Below are 21,333 nucleotides of genomic sequence, written 5' to 3' on the forward strand. Positions count from 1 at the left end.
TGCTGCATACGAGTTATTATAACTTATCAGTGGGTAGATGATCTTAAACACTCTTATTGTAAGCAATAGGTATAGCAACACTTAATTTGTATAATCCTAACGGTGTTTCTGGGGGTCCATCTCTTCAGTAGGGTCAAATACGCACTATAGACAGCTTTCTTTCTTTATAAAGAACGTGTACAATTAGAACGGTGAAAGGAGTTAAAAAAAGGGGGGTATCCCGACTTTTGTGCAAGGTATCTATGATGAGTTTATTTACAACCACTGGGTCGATGCCACTGCTGGTGGAGTTTTATTTCCCCGAGGGTATCACAAGCCTAGTAGTCAGCACTTTTTGTGCTGACATGAATTATCATTGCTATGGTTATATTTATAAATTTACTGTTTACAAATTTTTGAATTATTTGAAATACTAAGGCTTTTCTACCTCAGGCATAGATGACCTTAGCTGTATTTGGCAAAACTTTTAGGAATTTTGGTCCTCAATGCTCTTCAACTTCGTACTTTATTTGGCCTTTTAACTTTTTTGGATTCGAGCGTCACTGATGTGTCTTTTGTAGACGAAACGCGCATCTGACGTATATACTTAATTTAGTCCTGGTATCTATGATAAGTTTATATACATTGAATAGGCTTGAGTGTCCTTTAAGCACCTGCCCTTGGTGACTCCTGCATATGAACAACAATACTATTTGCTCATATGCATTAGCCACGACGAAGGACTTCACTCAAAAGCTTTTTTTTTTTTTATAATGGATGTGATGCTGCTTCTGGTGCATGGTCAATAATCACCAAACATACAGGTTTTGATATGTGACTACATGTATTATTAACTCAATTTACATGTTTTTTGTCAAACGTATTTCTATTTTTATTTATGTTTATTGTCTATTGCATTTTAATTATAATTGTGTGATAAAAAAATCAATGTACTAATTATGCCTGTAATGGGTCCACTATTGGAAATAAAATATATCTTATCTTAATATACCTTATCTTATCTTATATTATTGAAAATAAAAAATTAAGAGTGAAAGAGGACACTGAATAAAAACTTCTAATCTGATTAAAAACCAGACCTCGCCTGCTCGTACAGACGAGTATAACGAATAACGAAATCAGAGAACTATATCTTAATTAGATTGGCTAACTTCTAGACTATAGTATTAGAAAAGTTTTTCTTGCTTGCCAGTAACTTCCTATTTTTAAGTCCAAACCCACGTCACTGAAGGAGATGTCATTTAATGTTTTAATTAAGCTGCTTAAATGTTCCTGGGAGCATGGTTCAATGCCCGACAGTAGATTATAAGGTTTTTTTCTTTTATATTCCCATGGTAGATATATGAAACAGAACTAATTAAGACCTATTTGTTCAAAAAGTACCTAAAACAATTAGCCTAATCCATTTTGGGTCAACTTTTCCAGAGGGAATTGAAACCCTAGATTCTTTATAATTTCAAAATTTACCAGAATCCTTTCCTAGACAGGTTTCAAAATTTGAAAGTTTTATTGTCAAGTGAAACCCCTCTCTCATATATATTCTCATTTAAAATTGCTTTAATACAAAATGTTTCAATTATAAGCGATACCATGATAATTTCTCTTTAACGAAACAGCTAGTGTAATCTTAGAACTTATTTTTCATAATTTTATACTTTGTGCATACCTTATTTTAACCTTTTGCTTTAATCGATTCATTTGTCACAAACAGACCAATTTTTATTCTTGTGTGAGTTTCATCCTCAAAATGCGTGAACATAAAATGTTACTTATTTTTGAGTACACAGGTGTTAAGTGAACAGGAATATTATGTATTGTGACACGAAAAAGTGTTTTACAGATTTTTGCCACTTTATTGTAATTTGATGGAAAACTTTTTTAAAGGAACAATTTCGAAAGGTTGAGATTTTTTAAACAACATCCTCCTTTCAATGTGGGGTTAATAATCTAAATGTTACCTCCTTTCAGAATGATGTATGTTAGAAAATATAATAGGTTAAATAATTTTATATGTACATCATACAATGAGATTTTAAATATTTCCGAATGATCGAAGAAAGACAACTCAAATTCATTTAATGTCATCTCGATAAATAAAATGTTCCGAGAACAAAATCAAGGAGATATTCGAAAGGAACTATTACAATGTCATCACAAAACCCAAACAAAGACGATGAAAGGAGAGAAAAGTTCATAAAACCCAAACAAAGACGATAAAAGGAGAGAAAAGTAACCCAAACAAAGACGATGAAAGGAGAGAAAAGTTCATAAAACCCAAACAAAGACGATGAAAGGAGAGAAAAGTAACCCAAACAAAGACGATGAAAGGAGAGAAAAGTTCATAAAACCCAAACAAAGACGATGAAAGGAGAGAAAAGTAACCCAAACAAGGACGATGAAAGGAGAGAAAAGTAACCCAAACAAAGACGATGAAAGGAGAGAAAAGTTCATAAAACCCAAACAAGGACGATGAAAGGAGAGAAAAGTTCATAAAACACAAACAAAGACGATGAAAGGAGAGAAAAGTTCATAAAACCCTTCCCAAGAATTTGTATTGAGCAACAGGAACGACACCAACAATTATAGTCTTGACTTCTTCCGCTCGTGACGTCATTTAGTATAAACCATGAAAAATAATCCTTGATAAAACTAAATACTTTGAGGCCTTTTATTTATTTGTAAAATTGAAATGCATATTGCCTAAAAAACTAAAATATGGGGAAATGAAATACTATAAGTTTGTCAAGAGTCATCACAACATAGTAGTCGTGTATGATTTACAAACTATCAGATAAATACCGAATTATATGCAGATAATAAAAAAAATTAGTTTTCACCTCTTGAGACGTAGAATCTAACACCATGAGCAACACGTACATTACATTTCGATGAAAAATGAACTTTAAAAAACCAATACATTGTAACTTAGTAACTAGCATTAGTTAAATTTTATGATAGGAAATAATTTCTGTATAAATCATAAACGGGAAAATTCACCAGAATTAGTATTATATCCTGAAACTTTATACATATAAAATCTCATTTTCGACACGGAAAACTGGGGAGACGTGTTTGAGAAAACGTTGCAATGGAAACGTCTGCATTTGCTTGTTGGAAATAGATAATGATTCGGTTTTAATATTCCACTTAGTACATTATTTGGTGCTTACAATTAGCTTGGTCGCCTTTTCTCTTTTGAACCTTTTCTCTGTTTCAAAACCGCTATCCCGTGTCTGTCAAACATAGCTAAGACCCTGCATGTTGCGTTCTGCACGATGTATCCACCCATGTTCAAATGAGGTGGATGTAAGCAATCATAGGTAACCGTACATCCTTCAAAAAGAAGAAAATAGTTATACCATATATTCGGCAATCAAAGGCTTAGACTTGAAAAATATTGACAAAAATGATATCTAATATGACAGACACGAACCAACGACAGAATTTGCTAATAAAATCCAATCTTCTAAAGAGCGAAAACACTATGAATTGGCACACGGAAACTACTGACAAGACTTAAACAATTACATGAACATTTGACACGGAAACTACTGACAAGACTTGAACAATTACAGGAACATTTGACACGGAAACTACTGACAAAACTTGAACAATTACATGAACATTTGACACGGAAACTACTGACAAGACTTGAACAATTACATGAACATTTGACACGGAAACTACTGACAAGACTTGAACAATTACATGAACATTTGACACGGAAACTACTGATAAGACTTGAACAATTACATGAATAAAAGACACGGAAGATACTGACAAGACTTGAAAAATTACATGAACATTTGACACGAAAATTACTGACAAGACTTGAACAATTACATGAACATTCGACACGGAAACTACTGACAAAACTTGAACAATTACATGAACATTCGACACGGAAACTACTGACAAGACTTGAACAATTACATGAACATTTGACACGGAAACTACTGACAAGACTTGAACAATTACATGAATATTTGACACGGAAACTACTGACAAGACTTGAACAATTACATGAACATTTGACACGGAAACTACTGACAAGACTTGAACAATTACATGAATATTTGACACGGAAACTACTGACAAGACTTGAACAATTACATGAATATTTGACACGGAAACTACTGACAAGACTTGAACAATTACATGAATATTTGACACAGAAACTACTGGCAAGACTTGAACAATTACATGAATATTTGACACGGAAACTACTGACAAGACTTGAACAATTACATGAATATTTGACACGGAAACTACTGGCAAGACTTGAACAATTACATGAATATTTGACACAGAAACTACTGGCAAGACTTGAACAATTACATGAATATTTGACACGGAAACTACTGACAAGACTTGAACAATTACATGAATATTTGACACGGAAACTACTGACAAGACTTGAACAATTACATAAATATTTGACACGGAAACTACTGACAAGACTTGAACAATTACCATTTAATTTGGTGGCGATGACACCATTAGTATCTTTATCTACATCTAAGTCATCAATTAAATGTATATGCTCCGGACCATACGAGTATTTGGACCATACCCGTATGGTCATGACCATATGGGTATATACTCATATGGTCGGGGGAATTAACATTCTGTTACAGTTTACTTTTAATACTTCTAAACTCTTCATATGGTCTGCCCGTTCATTAAAAAGACACTTTCATATAGGTAATTTTATTATTATATTATGCTAAAAAGATTAGCTAAATAAAAATTAGAAGTTTCACATAGTTAATTTCACTTAATTGTCAAAACTATAATAAACACATTTTATACCCATGGTCATAACCGATGGTCATTACCGATTTGTTATTACAATGTACGAGTGAATGAAAAAAAATTCGGCTTAAATAATTAAATTTCAAAAGTTTCTTAATGAACTGTTACACAAGAAGTCACTTGAAAGTAACATAGTTTATTTAAAATGTCTTGTAAATATGGTGTATTGTAGTCATGTTACGATATTTGAGATCTAGAGCTTCTTAAAAACACCATAAACATCAAAATTGCTAAAGACCTCGGTATCACTGTACGCAGCTGCAAAAAGGCTAGCTTTTCACTCGCAAACAAAAGGTGTACATGGAAAGGATCCTGCACAACCAAGACTTGCAAATGCAAAAAGCCATGATACTGTGTGGCAGAAAATGTCACCCCAAGCCTACATGTAAGAATGTAACTAGCGATGAAAACTAACTATGGCATCAATATTTAATTTTAACGTAGTTTTTGAATTATAAAATTAACAAATTGTCATGTTACCATCAATGTTTTTTCTTTTTAAAGATAAAGTTTATGTATTATTGAAACGTTTATAATGTAATTTGAAAAAAAAATACCTTTATGGTCAAAATACTCATATGGTCGGGCCCGTTAATAACAAAACGAGTATTATACTCATATGGTCCGACCATACGCGTATGGTCCAAATACTTATATGGTCCGGAACATATATATTAAAAGGATTTGCCAAAAAATACCACACATCATATTAAACCATCAACATTTTATTATTACTTAATGTGTAAAAACTTTTCTATTTTTCAATGTTTGTAAGTAAGCATTCAACATGTTAATTTCTTAAGTTATGATTTTTCACATGGTGGAAAACAACTTGAACGATATCGTCTACTGTATATAGACAGTTTTATTTATTGGACAAAACTCCCCGAAGCGTGCCTCTGTGTTTAAATATTTTAAAATTGTATAAAACCTTTTAATGCCACTATTCACCCGTGAAGAAATTTGATCTTTAAAATTCTCTCCATACAACATTTATGTCGGGATGATGTCATGGTTTTTATTAATTATGTCAGTTGACAATATTATGTGCATGTGATTATTTATTTATTCGTTGCTACGACCAAAAGATGATTACGATGGAGATCAATATATAGGAAATAAAAATGGTTCAGGTAAGTTGTACAGGTGAATCACATCCGGTTATTTATTAAATTTGACAATCATTATGATTGTTAACAAATAAATGTTTAAACTCGCAATTAGAAAATAAATGAATAAGAACTTCCGCATTCTTCTTGGAGGTCGTTACATTGGAAAGTCGCAAAAACCTTAAAAGTAGGTCAAACATAAAGGTCGTATTATTTCAATATCAATTATTGGTCTATAATATATATATTGCATGTGTCTCAAGACGTGAACAGTGCCCGATTTTTTGTCAAATTGTCAAATTTGCTATTATGAGTAGCTGTGACGTATTGACTATTCCCGTGTCTGTATTTTATTTTTCATTTACATGTTGTACTGTTAAATCAATCATCCTAAATCAGAACGATAGTTGTATGTGTGAGTGTATGCGAGTGGGAGAGAAAGGCTTTTTATTTTTTACTTTATGTGATTACATGCTTGTTATGAGTCCTATGATTAGGAAATAAAATATCTTTATCTTTATCTTATCTATTCCCAACATCTCGTTTCAATCTCATGGTTAAATTTATTTAAAACGTTTTTTTACAACATGACGATTCCTAGTCCGACATATTTACCTGTCACTGTCAAATCCATCATTACGACTGTTCGCCGATGTCTGCTTACTATACAGAACCATCAAACAAACTACTGCAAGAAGACATACCAAACAGAGAAGATTGGGCAAACAAATGGGGTATACGATTAACTAAAGATAATGCTACATTCTAAGCATCAAAAACAAAAGTCAGAGATTCTACACACTAAACAGCCACATACTCCAACAAGTCCAGAACAACCCATACCTAGGAGTGCAGATATCAGCAGATCTGAAGTAGAGAGAGATTCTACACACTAAACAGCCACATACTCCAACAAGTCCAGAACAACCCATACCTAGGAGTGCAGATATCAGCAGATCTGAAGTAGAGAGAGATTCTACACACTAAACAGCCACATACTCCAACAAGTCCAGAACAACCCATACCTAGGAGTGCAGATATCAGCAGATCTGAAGTAGAGAGAGATTCTACACACTAAACAGCCACATACTCCAACAAGTCCAGAACAACCCATACCTAGGAGTGCAGATATCAGCAGATCTGAAGTAGAGAGAGATTCTACACACTAAACAGCCACATACTCCAACAAGTCCAGAACAACCCATACCTAGGAGTGCAGATATCAGCAGATCTGAAGTAGAGAGAGATTCTACACACTAAACAGCCACATACTCCAACAAGTCCAGAACAACCCATACCTAGGAGTGCAGATATCAGCAGATCTGAAGTAGAGAGAGATTCTACACACTAAACAGCCACATACTCCAACAAGTCCAGAACAACCCATACCTAGGAGTGCAGATATCAGCAGATCTGAAGTAGAGAGAGATTCTACACACTAAACAGCCACATACTCCAACAAGTCCAGAACAACCCATACCTAGGAGTGCAGATATCAGCAGATCTGAAGTAGAGAACCCCATATTGCAAATGTTGAAAAAAAAAGACAAACTCAACCCTAGTATACTCACTAGAAGTAACTTACGGTACTGTCCACAAGACAAACTCAATCCTAGTATACTCACTAGAAGTAACTTACGGTACTGACCACTAGAATGCAAGTAAACTTTATAAGACCCCTACAGTACAGAAGATTTAAAACAAACTGGAAAGAATACAGAGGCAATCAGCACACTTAATTCATTACAGGCGACTACAAAACAATTGTAAGAGAAGATTACCGCGAAACAAATATGCTTACCAAAGTAGAACTCAAAGAATTACAACACAGACGCACAAGTCAAACACTAATAGTTTTGTACAAAGTGGTTGGGGAACTAGTTCCTGCTATTGATCTAGACGACTTCTTAAATTCACCAACTGGTTCCTGTTATTGATGTAGACGACTTCTTAAATTCACCAACTGGTTCCTGCTATTGATCTAGACGACTTCTTAAATTCACCAACTGGTTCCTGCTATTGATCTAGACGACTTCTTAAATTCACCAACTGGTTCCTGCTATTGATCTAGACGACTTCTTAAATTCACCAACTGGTTCCTGCTATTGATCAAGACGACTTCTTACAATCACCAACTGGTTCCTGCTATTGATCAAGACGACTTCTTAAAATCACCAACTGGTTCCTTCTATTGATCTAGACGATTTCTTAAAATCACCAACTGGTTCCTGCTATTGATCTAGACGATTTCTTAAAATCACCAACCGGTTCCTGCTATTGATCTAGACGACTTCTTAAAATCACCAACTGGTTCCTGCTATTGATCTAGACGACTTCTTAAAATCACCAACTGGTTCCTGCTATTGATCTAGACGACTTCTTAAAATCACCAACTGGTTCCTGCTATTGATCTAGACGATTTCTTAAAATCACCAACCGGTTCCTGCTATTGATCTAGACGACTTCTTAAAATCACCAACTGGTTCCTGCTATTGATCTAGACGACTTTTTAAAATCACCAACTGGTTCCTGCTATTGATCTAGACGACTTCTTAAAATCACCAACTGGTTCCTGCTATTGATCTAGACGACTTCTTAAAAGCACCAATTCCAAGTCTAATCATCACACCAAATATGTTTGACCATTACCAAGCAACTAACATAAATGAAAAACAAGTGAGTAACAATACCAGATGTTTTGACATTCCGAGTAAAACGCCGCAACATTCAAATTTTGTCAACAAAAATTAACTGGAACCACCGAGAAGACACAGTGTGTGCGCAACAAGCGTAGAGAGCTTTAAATCTGCTCTCGCGAAACGTCAATAAATCGACGACGCCTTCACCCCGTTTATAAAAGGCAGCATTTGTAACTAAGACGTACCCAAACAGATACAGATATTGAAGACACCCTACAATTCCAATAGTCTCAACGGTCCACAACGCAACCCGGTAAAGTAAAATTTGCTACAATGATGTATGTGGTATAAATTATATGTTTGTTTGAAAAATGTTTGCGATGGCCCAACCTACCGACTAACATGGCGGACATGGTTAAAGATACACCATAGAGGTTAAATGGCATTTTTCAAATATCTAGGCAAATTGACTATAGATCAGAACAAAATGAAAGTTGCAAAATTGCTTTACTGATGATTTTCCTCAATTTTTGCCTATTATCTTGACAAATATAGACTAACATAGCGTTTTGCAATTTTGCTTTTTAACTTGAAAACTAAAATAGATAAATAGAAAAAAAGGAATAACTTGCATATTTTTTCAATTATTTAGGAAAATAAATCAATATTTAAACCTAAGCTCCTGGCCCTTTATCACGAAGCTTGAAATAATGACCTATTCCAACGGCTCGATCATCTCTACCACTAGATACAACACAGATAAAAAGACAAGAAGAAAAACCGAGCATACAAACACCAAATGAATCTTATCAGAAAATGAGAAACTTGAATCGCTCAAAAACAAAATAACCATAGTAATTTGTACGCCATTGACATGACATAAACCAAGTTAACCTTTTTTTCATTTTTATACGCCCGTTTACGGAACGTATTATGGTATACCGTTGTCTGTCCGTCCTTCGTCAACATGTCGGACATTAACTCCAAAAAGGCTTTAACCAATTTGCAAAAAACTTTTATGAATTGAATTTGTTTTAAATATTCATTGATGTAGGCTCCGTTTGTTTTTAGTTTTTTTTTTATTATATATGAATTTAAGATACTATTTTTCTAAGTTATGGGTTTTATTCATTAAAAAAGGGAGATTTTCCAGTTTGTAGAAAATAACTCAGAATGCTTTCAACATCTTGCAAGAAATTTTTGTGAATTGCTTATACATTTATCTATTGACATGATTTTCGGTTTTTATAAATTCAAAATTTTATGTTTCCGACTTGCAGGATTTTATTCATACAAAGGGGGATTTTTTTTGGGGGGGGGGGGATTTTCCAGTTTTCGGACAATTACTCAAAGATGCTTTAAGCAGTTCTCATGCAACTTTGGTGATTATTATTTATGTTTATTGATGTAAGCTTCCTTAGGAATTTTATAAATTTTACATTTCCGAGTTATGGGGGTTTATTCATTAAAAAAAAGGGGGTTTCCAGTTTTTGGACAATAACTCAAAAAAGCTTTCAGAAATTCCCATGAAATTTTGGTGAAATGTTTATATCTATTGATGTACATTGTAAGCTCCCTTTTTATTTTCATAAATATCAAATATGACTTTGAGATGTAATTTAACTTTATTCTTTGAAAATGAGACGGGCGTATCATGCGCTCACGACGCAGCTGTTCATTTATATTACCAAGTGTGGATATTTGATAAAAATTAGAACGTATCAGTATTAAGTTAAGTGAAGGTCGAGTGTTTACGGTCTAGTACGAGTGTTTACGGTCTAGTACGACTGTAATAATTTAGAACGGCTGGCAATATCAAATATTAAATTATATATATATAGATTATTCTGTCACGATATTTGTTAATCCAACCTTATATACCCTTCATAGATTTAAAGCCCAATTTGTAAACTCTTTGTTGGATATATCACCGATAAATATAAAATGTCTAGGTACTTGTTTAAGTAGTGTATATATAAATGTTATTTACGTAGTGTATACATATATATATATATCTATATGTATGTAATTAAAACAAAAGTAAATTTTATCCACGACTTATAGAGACAAGCATTAGGAACAAGTCACAATGGTAAGAAATTAATAATACAGTCTTATATGAAATAAAACTCAGCATTTGAACGGATCATCTTGTGTCTTAGCGACAGGGCTGTCGACTCGTTTTGATGAACAGCTACAAATGGATGGACAATTGTGTTAATTGGCGAACATCACTTATCTTATGTAAATACAGAAGGAATAAGATCCTCATACTTTTCCTTTAGTTATACAATGTATCTATGCATTGACAATGTGTAAACCTGCATGCCTGGTCAAATTGGAAATGGAGAAACTTATGTCAAAATGAGCATTCGTTATATCGGACAGCATTCGTAAGATCGATAAAAATGATTAAGATCGGCCAGTATTTCATACTAATGCATATTGTTACTTTATGCAAGTAAACATGCTGCCCTCCCAAACAAATGCTTGTGAACGAGATATAGACGGAGACAGTTTACAGTTTACAGTTTACATAATGACTTTTATTTGTTACAGATGGTATGGCAAAAGATGGATACTACATAAAGAGGATTGTTATTGTCACTTTGATTATATTTTCTGTGTTTACATTACAAGGTGAGTGCTCTTATCGTACCTCCTATACATTTCTAGGGATATCATTGCTTAAAAGCAACTGCGTGTAGATGGTGTATACATTATGGCATATAAGGTTAGTAGGTAAGCGGGGTTTATTTCAGCAGTGGTGTTACGTCCCTTTATAATAACAAAACGGTACTGAGGAAAAATCTTTAAGGTTTCAACAGATGATGAAAGATTGAAATAATTCATAAAACACATTTAAAGATAACAAGTTACCAGTGTTATTGCTGGCATTTGTTTTTGAATAATCAATGAAAGTATAGTTTCTTTCTGCATACGGCATTGGAGACTTGCTCACTATGATAGGACACTAGCCTATGGCCACATGTTATGATAGTCGGTAAGGTAAATTCGTTCTCATCCCATATGGAATTTACTGAACCAATATATACCGCATTAGGTCACTAGCACACAATGTAACTAATAATACCAATAGATCTACAAAATGGTAGATTTGAATAAAAGAAAATTATGTAGAATATTCCTTCAGAAATCTACTAAATAAAAATTAAAATAGTCTAAATTGTTCGTAAAACTAGGTTTAAGTCGCTTTCGGTACTTTGCTATCAGTTCTTTCTGTCTCTTGTTTATAACTAAGTCACTATGGGTACTCAGAGATTCTTATCCTTGTGGTATAAATGGGTAGAAAGAATATGATGAATTCACCCATGAAATATCACCACGATCACCACGATCACCACGATCACCACGATCACCACGACCACCACGATCACCACGACCACCACGATCACCACGATCACCACGATCACCACGATCACCACGACCACCACGATCACCATGATCACCACGATCACCACGATCACCACGATCACCACGATCACCACGACCACCACGATCACCACGATCACCACGATCACCACGATCACCACGATCAGATGAAGAAGAAAAAACAACAAACAAACGTACTTTGTCAAAGTCTTTCACGCTATTGTAGAACATATATTAACATTATCTCTTACACACAAATCTAACTCACGCTATTGTAGAACATATATTAACATTATCTCTTACACACAAATCTAACTCACGCTATTGTAGAACATATATTAACATTATCTCTTACACACAAATCTAACTCACGCTATTGTAGAACATATATTAACATTATCTCTAACACACAAATCTAACTCACGCTATTGTAGAACATATATTAACATTATCTCTAACACACAAATCTAACTCACGCTATTGTAGAACATATATTAACATTATCTCTAACACACAAATCTAACTCACGCTATTGTAGAACATATATTAACATTATCTCTAACACACAAATCTAACTCACGCTATTGTAGAACATATATTAACATTATCTCTTACACACAAATCTAACTCACGCTATTGTAGAACATATATTAACATTATCTCTTACACACAAATCTAACTCACGCTATTGTAGAACATATATTAACATTATCTCTTACACACAAATCTAACTCACGCTATTGTAGAACATATATTAACATTATCTCTAACACACAAATCTAACTCACGCTATTGTAGAACATATATTAACATTATCTCTAACACACAAATCTAACTCACGCTATTGTAGAACATATATTAACATTATCTCTAACACACAAATCTAACTCACGCTATTGTAGAACATATATTAACATTATCTCTAACACACACATCTAACTCACGCTATTGTAGAACATATATTAACATTATCTCTAACACACACATCTAACTCACGCTATTGTAGAACATATATTAACATTATCTCTAACACACAAATCTAACTCACGCTATTGTAGAACATATATTAACATTATCTCTAACACACAAATCTAACTCACGCTATTGTAGAACATATATTAACATTATCTCTAACACACAAATCTAACTCACGCTATTGTAGAACATATATTAACATTATCTCTAACACACAAATCTAACTCACGCTATTGTAGAACATATATTAACATTATCTCTAACACACAAATCTAACTCACGCTATTGTAGAACATATATTAACATTATCTCTAACACACAAATCTAACTCACGCTATTGTAGAACATATATTAACATTATCTCTAACACACAAATCTAACTCACGCTATTGTAGAACATATATTAACATTATCTCTAATACACAAATCTAACTCACGCTATTGTAGAACATATATTAACAATATCTCTAACACACAAATCTAACTCACGCTATTGTAGAACATATATTAACATTATCTCTAACACACAAATCTAACTCACGCTATTGTAGAACATATATTAACATTATCTCTAACACACAAATCTAACTCACGCTATTGTAGAACATATATTAACATTATCTCTAACACACAAATCTAACTAATAAATCTGAGAATCGAAATAGAGAATGTATCAAAGAGACAACAACCCGTCCAAAGAGAAGAAAATAGCCCAAGGCCACCAATGGGACAGGAGCAAAAATGCGGCGGGTTAAACATGTTTTGTGAGACCTCAACCCTTCCTTATACTTGGTTAGGTATATAGGAGATGGTTGAGACAGATTTTCATGAAACTTTGCAAAATGAATGTAGAAAGATAGTGGTCCATATAAAAAAACCCGGTTATTTGCATTGTCATGGTTACCAAACAGTTAATTTAAAGAATTATCTTGGACTATTACATCAGGAATTATACAATAGAATATTAGTTACATAGAAGAGTGCTAGTGACCTAATACGATATATATTGTATTAGGTCACTAGCACACTATGTAACGAATTTTATCTTACCGACTATCTTAACATGTGGTATTTAGATAAGTTGCCTATAAATATGATCAACTCTTCAATACCGTTTGTATTAAGAACCTACTTCCATTGGTCTATACAATAACAAATGCCAACAATAACAACGTATTAGCTTTAAATTTATTTCATTCATTAATTTCAATCGTTTATCATCATGATTACATTGTCTGTTGAAACCTTTAAAGTTTTTTCCTCAACACCGTGTTGTTTTTATAAAGGGACGAAACACAACTACTAACCGTGTATTGAAATAAGCCCCGCCTTCCTACTAACCTAATATTGAATATACTCGGTCTCCACGCGGTTGCGTTTAACCAATACTTTAAATTAATTCATTTGACAGAGTTGAACCTTTTTTTTTGCCAAAATATAAGATATGTGATATCTGAAATAAAGTTGTGTCAATCCTCCTTTTAATGTACATGACATTTCATTGTACGTCTAGTACTCATTATAAACTCATCATAGACTCTTAATTTTACACTTACGCCAGACGCGCGTTTCGTCTACAAAGGACTCATCAGTGACGCTTCATAATATATATGTTTTCAACAGGATTAAAATCCTCGTATTAAGTTTCATGGCACTCATTATATATGTTTTCAGCTGGATTTTAAACCTGTTAATACACAAGGTTTTATATTTTTTATGCTCATGTAATGTGATGTATTATTTTCTTTACTATACAGCTATGTGTTGGAAAAAACAGAAGTGTGAATATTATATAGCCAAACCATATGCCTCAAGTTTTACATTACCACAAGTACATGGTTCTTATCCAAAGTAAGTTATGTCAAATGATGATGTATAACAAGTACAGGGTAGTACTTATCCAAATTAAGTTATAATGTATTGACAAATGATGATGTATATATAATGGTTTAAAAACACAACATACCTAAACGTCGATCAAGGTCCTAATTTTACTAAATTATAATAGCTTGTAAAACATATTTTAAATTTCACTGTAGCTTTTGTGGTACATAGTTGCTTAATAAATAAACGACAACATTATTGAATGTTTACGGAATTTAATATTCATGTGTGACTACAAGTCGTGTGAGAGCTGTGGAATTACAGAGCCGACTACAAGTCGTGCGAGAGCTGTGGAATTACAGAACCCACACTACAAGTCGTGTGAGAGCTGTGGAATTACAGAAACCACACTACAAGTCGTGTGAGAACTGTGGAATTACAGAGCCCACACTACAAGTCGTGTGAGAGCTGTGGAATTACAGAGCCCACACTACAAGTCGTGTGAGAGCTGTGGAATTACAGAGCCCACACTACAAGTCGTGTGAGAGCTGTGGAATTACAGAGCCGACACTACAAGTCGTGTGAGAGCTGTGGAATTACAGAGCCGACACTACAAGTCGTGTGAGAGCTGTGGAATTACAGAGTCGACACTTAAATCTTAAATTATCTCCCTTTTCTGCTTTTTTGTTGGTTTTACGACTGTGAAACTGATTGGTAAAATGTTTCTGGATTTTATTATATTTATAGTGTGTTTTTTTTTAATTTTAGGGACTTTTTTCATTGTTGGCAGATACGAGCTGATAAACCAAAAAACGAAGTGAAGATTTGCTTTGAAAGTTTTATGTTGGAACCTCATCATCATTGTGACCACGACAACCTTATGATATACGACGGTGGGTATACTATAACGACAAACTTGTTATATACGACGGTGGGTATACTATAACGACAAACTTGTGATATACGACGGTGGGTATACTATAACGACAAACTTGTGATATACGACGGTGGGTATACTATAACGACAAACTTGTGATATACGACGGTGGGTATACTATAAAGACAAACTTGTGATATACGACGGTGGGTATACTATAACGACAAACTTGTTATATACGACGGTGGGTATACTATAACGACAAACTTGTGATATACGACGGTGGGTATACTATAACGACAAACTTGTGATATACGACGGTGGGTATACTATAAAGACAAACTTGTGATATACGACGGTGGGTATACTATAACGACAAACTTGTGATAAACGACGGTGGGTATACTATAACGACAAACTTGTGATATACGACCCTAGGTATACTATAAAGACAAACTTGTGATATACGACGGTGGGTATACTATAATGACAAACTTGTGATATACGACGGTGGGTATACTATAGAAACTTGTGATAAACGACGGTTGGTATACTATAACGACAAACTTGTGATATACGACGGTGGGTATACTATAACGACAAACTTGTGATATACGACGGTGGGTATACTATAAAGACAAACTTGTGATATACGACGGTGGGTATACTATAAAGACAAACTTGTGATATACGACGGTGGGTATACTATAGAAACTTGTGATAAACGACGGTTGGTATACTATAACGACAAACTTGTGATATACGACGGTGGGTATACTATAAAGACAAACTTGTGATATACGACGGTGGGTATACTATAACGACAAACTTGTGATATACGACCCTAGGTATACTATAAAGACAAACTTGTGATATACGACGGTGGGTATACTATAATGACAAACTTGTGATATACGACGGTGGGTATACTATAGAAACTTGTGATAAACGACGGTTGGTATACTATAACGACAAACTTGTGATATACGACGGTGGGTATACTATAACGACAAACTTGTGATATACGACGGTGGGTATACTATAAAGACAAACTTGTGATATACGACGGTGGGTATACTATAAAGACAAACTTGTGATATACGACGGTGGGTATACTATAGAAACTTGTGATAAACGACGGTTGGTATACTATAACGACAAACTTGTGATATACGACGGTGGGTATACTATAAAGACAAACTTGTGATATACGACGGTGGGTATACTATAATGACAAACTTGTGATATACGACGGTGGGTATACTATAGAAACTTGTGATAAACGACGGTTGGTATACTATAATGACAAACTTGTGATATACGACGGTGGGTATACTATAACGACAAACTTGTGATATACGACGGTGGGTATACTATAGAAACTTGTGATAAACGACGGTTGGTATACTATAATGACAAACTTGTGATATACGACGGTGGGTATACTATAACGACAAACTTGTGATATACGACGGTGGGTATACTATAGAAACTTGTGATAAACGACGGTTGGTATACTATAATGACAAACTTGTGATATACGACGGTGGGTATACTATAACGACAAACTTGTGATATACGACGGTGGGTATACTATAACGACAAACTTGTGATATACGACCCTGGGTATACTATAAAGACAAACTTGTGATATACGACGGTGGGTATACTATAGAAACTTGTGATAAACGACGGTTGGTATACTATAAAGACAAACTTGTGATATACGACGGTGGGTATACTATAACGACAAACTTGTGATATACGACCCTGGGTATATACTATAACGACAAACTTGTGATATACGACCCTGGGTATACTATAAAGACAAACTTGTGATATACGACGGTGGGTATACTATAGAAACTTGTGATAAACGACGGTTGGTATACTATAACGACAAACTTGTGATATACGACGGTGGGTATACTATAAAGACAAACTTGTGATATACGACGGTGGGTATACTATAGAAACTTGTGATAAACGACGGTTGGTATACTATAACGACAAACTTGTGATATACGACGGTGGGTATACTATAAAGACAAACTTGTGATATACGACGGTGGGTATACTATAGAAACTTGTGATAAACGACGGTTGGTATACTATAATGACAAACTTGTGATATACGACGGTGGGTATTCTATATCGACAAACTTGTGATATACGACGGTGGGTATACTATAATGACAAACTTGTGATATACGACGGTGGGTATACTATAATGACAAACTTGTTATATACGACGGTGGGTATACTATAAAGACAAACTTGTGATATACGACGGTGGGTATACTATAGAAACTTGTGATAAACGACGGTTGGTATACTATAACGACAAACTTGTGATATACGACGGTGGGTATACTATAACGACAAACTTGTGATATACGACGGTGGGTATACTATAATGACAAACTTGTGATAAACGACGGTGGGTATACTATAACGACAAACTTGTGATATACGACGGTGGGTATACTATAACGACAAACTTGTGATAAACGACGGTTGGTATACTATAACGACAAACTTGTGATATACGACGGTGGGTATACTATAACGACAAACTTGTGATATACGACGGTGGGTATACTATAACGACAAACTTGTGATATACGACGGTTGGTATACTATAACGACAAACTTGTGATATACGACGGTGGGTATACTATAGAAACTTGTGATAAACGACGGTTAGTATACTATAACGACAAACTTGTGATATACGACGGTGGGTATACTATAGAGTAAACGGAATACATTTCTCTTCTAGTATCAGCATTATTTAGCTTCCGGTGTGAAATTTATTTCTCTTGTTGTTGATGTTTCAAATGATTATTCGAGAGGCTACTTAATGGTACCAGAAACATTCGCACATCACTTGATTTGTTTTATGTTTTAGGTGAGGATGATACAGGCAGACAAATCGGTAAATACTGTGGATCTACAGCTCCAAGCGATATCATCAGTGACGATGGTGTCTTATATTTTGAATTTTACTCTGACAACTACGTAGAATATGAAGGCTTTACATTTACCTTCGTTTCAGGAGAAAAAGGTTAGTGTTTTTGATAGAGGATATTGATATTCGGTGGTGGGGTGGGGAACGATGGGGGGAGGGGGTGGAGATTTTAAAAACGAATATCCTGACTTGGTTTGTCACGCATAAACAGGACTAGCGAAAAAAAAATGAATTTCATATGACTATATCCGCATAAATGTTTTTTGTTTTATGTTCTGATGAACGTTCGGCGCCCATTTTGTTTGACATGTGATATTTCTCTTATATTTTTAGATGATTTGCGCGAGGCATGTGACAAGAAAGACAAGGAAGACGAAGAAGACGAAGAAGACGATAAAAACAAAAAGCATTCTCTGACAACAAAAATCGTTGGTGGAATAATAGGGGCTTTAGTTTTGCTTACCGGAAGTGTTGTGCTTATTTGTTTGTGTGTGTCTTCTAGACGATGTTCTTGTCGACCGGGAAGTGGAACTATTAACCCAGATGCAAATTCAGAAGAAGGGAGACGTCAAATTGCGAGGCGGCGTCGAAATGTGATTCGAACAGACAGAGTAAGCCATGGGGAAAGTCTACCAAATCCAGAAACAGAAACCACGGATACCGATATCCCATTGAGCATTATGTTACCGATATACTCGGGACCAACAGAACCACCGCCATATAACGGACATGACGTCATTGAGAGACTACCGTCTTCCCCGCCACCACCGTATTCCCCAAATGATCCCAACCCGCTGATTGTTAGTTTATGTGATATTAATATGCCTTGTGTTCCTGACAATACAGCTGTGAGGTATTAATGATTATGTGTATGTGTGTGTATATGTGTGTGGGGGAGGTGGTCGTAATTATTATTCTTGATAAGTCAGTATAGGATATTTGTAAGTTGTTTTAAGTTATTTTACTTCGTATTACGTATTTTTATTCCAACCTAAAGGTAGCAACAGCGGCAACTGTTTTAATATTAATGTAGGTAGTTATACAATGATATATTTATAAACAGAGCCAGAAAATATCACACGTATCCAACTAAGGAGCAGCGCTTATATTGCTGTTCCTCGTCCAAAAGTCACATTTAGCCTTTTGACACGAAGCAAAAACATCACATTGCTACTAGTATTGGAGAGCCCATAGCAAGGTATAACCTGTTACCTGTTACCTAGTCTTTATCTTCCTCCTCTAGCAGGAGCTTCGCTTCTAATATAAAAAAGAAGATGTGGTATGATTGCCAATGAGACAACTGTCCATAAGAGACCAAAATGACACAGTCATTAAGAACTATAGGTCACCGTACGGCCTTCAACAATGAACAAACCAGATTTCACTCCTTGTTCCATTGTTCATTACAAATGTCCGATATTCACGTTAAGGTCACTCCGAATTGATTCAATCAGTGCATGTATTTCGGATTTGCTTGCTGAAATGTTCATCTTAGATCAACGTCAGAAGAACAAGCATTCAATTCGGAGTGGCCTATCATAAATAATGTCTATCATCACCCTTTAGAGAGAAAATGAATGTCGAAGTGTGTGAATGTGATACTGAAATAATGTTTATGTTGACAATTATAGTAAGCGTGAAACAAGTTCATTATTTATTAGTCGTGTATATCTTTAAAAATGGACCAAAGAGAAAAATTGACCATGTATATTTTTTAAGGATGTAAAATTTATTTTAGTATACCGGTAGTCGGAAGATTGACCACATGCATTTTAAATCTACCAAAATGAAATCAATTAGACTATATGAGTGTTTGAATACATGTGGAACCTAAATATGATATTTTATTTTGTGATTAAGACGAAGTATACGTAATTGGGATGATTTTCGTATTTTAATGAAATGGTACATACATGTATACTAAGTTTATAAAATAAGGAGATTTGGATGTGTTGGCTAATAGATAGATATAAGACAGATGGATATTTTATTCTCTAAAAACTAAATACAAGTTTACAGAGAAACATAGAATATTCTATATTAAATACAAATACAATAGTAGAGGTAAATAAATGGAGATAAATGTCCAACAATCCATCTATGCGTTTAGAAATCATTGAACTGCATCTGCGTATAGCAAAAACAATATGTCATGAATCATTTATATATATACTTTCAGAAATACAATAAATCAAAAAATTTATGAATAAACATAAAGTACATTAAAAGCACCAAACGAAATGCTTTTTATTTTCATTTTAAAGCCTTTATAAGTACTGTAGGTTGACTGCTAAAGCCTAGATACGTGAACATCGCCTTAATCTATAAAAATCAGCATACAGTTGTTTTTGAAATTTAATTTGTCAAACATTTTATTTTGATTTTGAGTTTTGAAATGGACAATCTCTGATTATATTATTTTGTTTATACACTGCTACATGTGTAGCCAGTGTTCTTTTGAAGGAACAATCTTTGATTATGTTATTTTGTAAAAACAATGTTACATGTGCAGCCAGTGTTTTTTTGAAGGAACAATCTTTGATTATGCCTATTTTTTTAAAACACTGCTACGTTTGCATAGCTTGTGTTCTTTTGAAGGAGCAATCTTTGATTATGTTATTTTGTTAAAACACTGCTACGTGTGCATAGCTTGTGTTCTTTTGAAGGAACAACATTTGATTATGTCATTTTGTTAAAACACTGCTACGTGTGCATAGCTTGTGTTCTTTT

General features: G+C 34.3%; 1 protein-coding gene across 2 annotated transcripts; it reads left to right on the forward strand.

The window, feature by feature from the left end:
• The first annotated feature begins 5,810 nt into the window (after positions 1-5,810).
• On the forward strand, positions 5,811-20,802 carry LOC139486599 (uncharacterized). Of its 2 annotated transcripts, none has more exons than XM_071271524.1 (6): positions 5,811-5,948; positions 11,123-11,203; positions 14,689-14,782; positions 15,524-15,648; positions 18,544-18,699; positions 18,937-20,802. In XM_071271524.1, the coding sequence occupies exons 2-6, from the start codon at positions 11,128-11,130 to the stop codon at positions 19,461-19,463; spliced, it is 978 nt and encodes a 325-aa protein (XP_071127625.1). In that variant the 5' UTR covers positions 5,811-5,948; positions 11,123-11,127; the 3' UTR covers positions 19,464-20,802. The 2 variants fall into 2 exon arrangements, with proteins under 2 accessions (XP_071127625.1, XP_071127626.1); XM_071271525.1 differs by lacking the exon at positions 5,811-5,948 and adding an exon at positions 10,504-10,655.
• Positions 20,803-21,333: the final 531 nt, after the last annotated feature.

The sequence above is a fragment of the Mytilus edulis genome, chromosome 8 (assembly GCF_963676685.1).
Source record: "Mytilus edulis chromosome 8, xbMytEdul2.2, whole genome shotgun sequence".
NCBI lineage: Eukaryota > Metazoa > Mollusca > Bivalvia > Mytilida > Mytilidae > Mytilus > Mytilus edulis.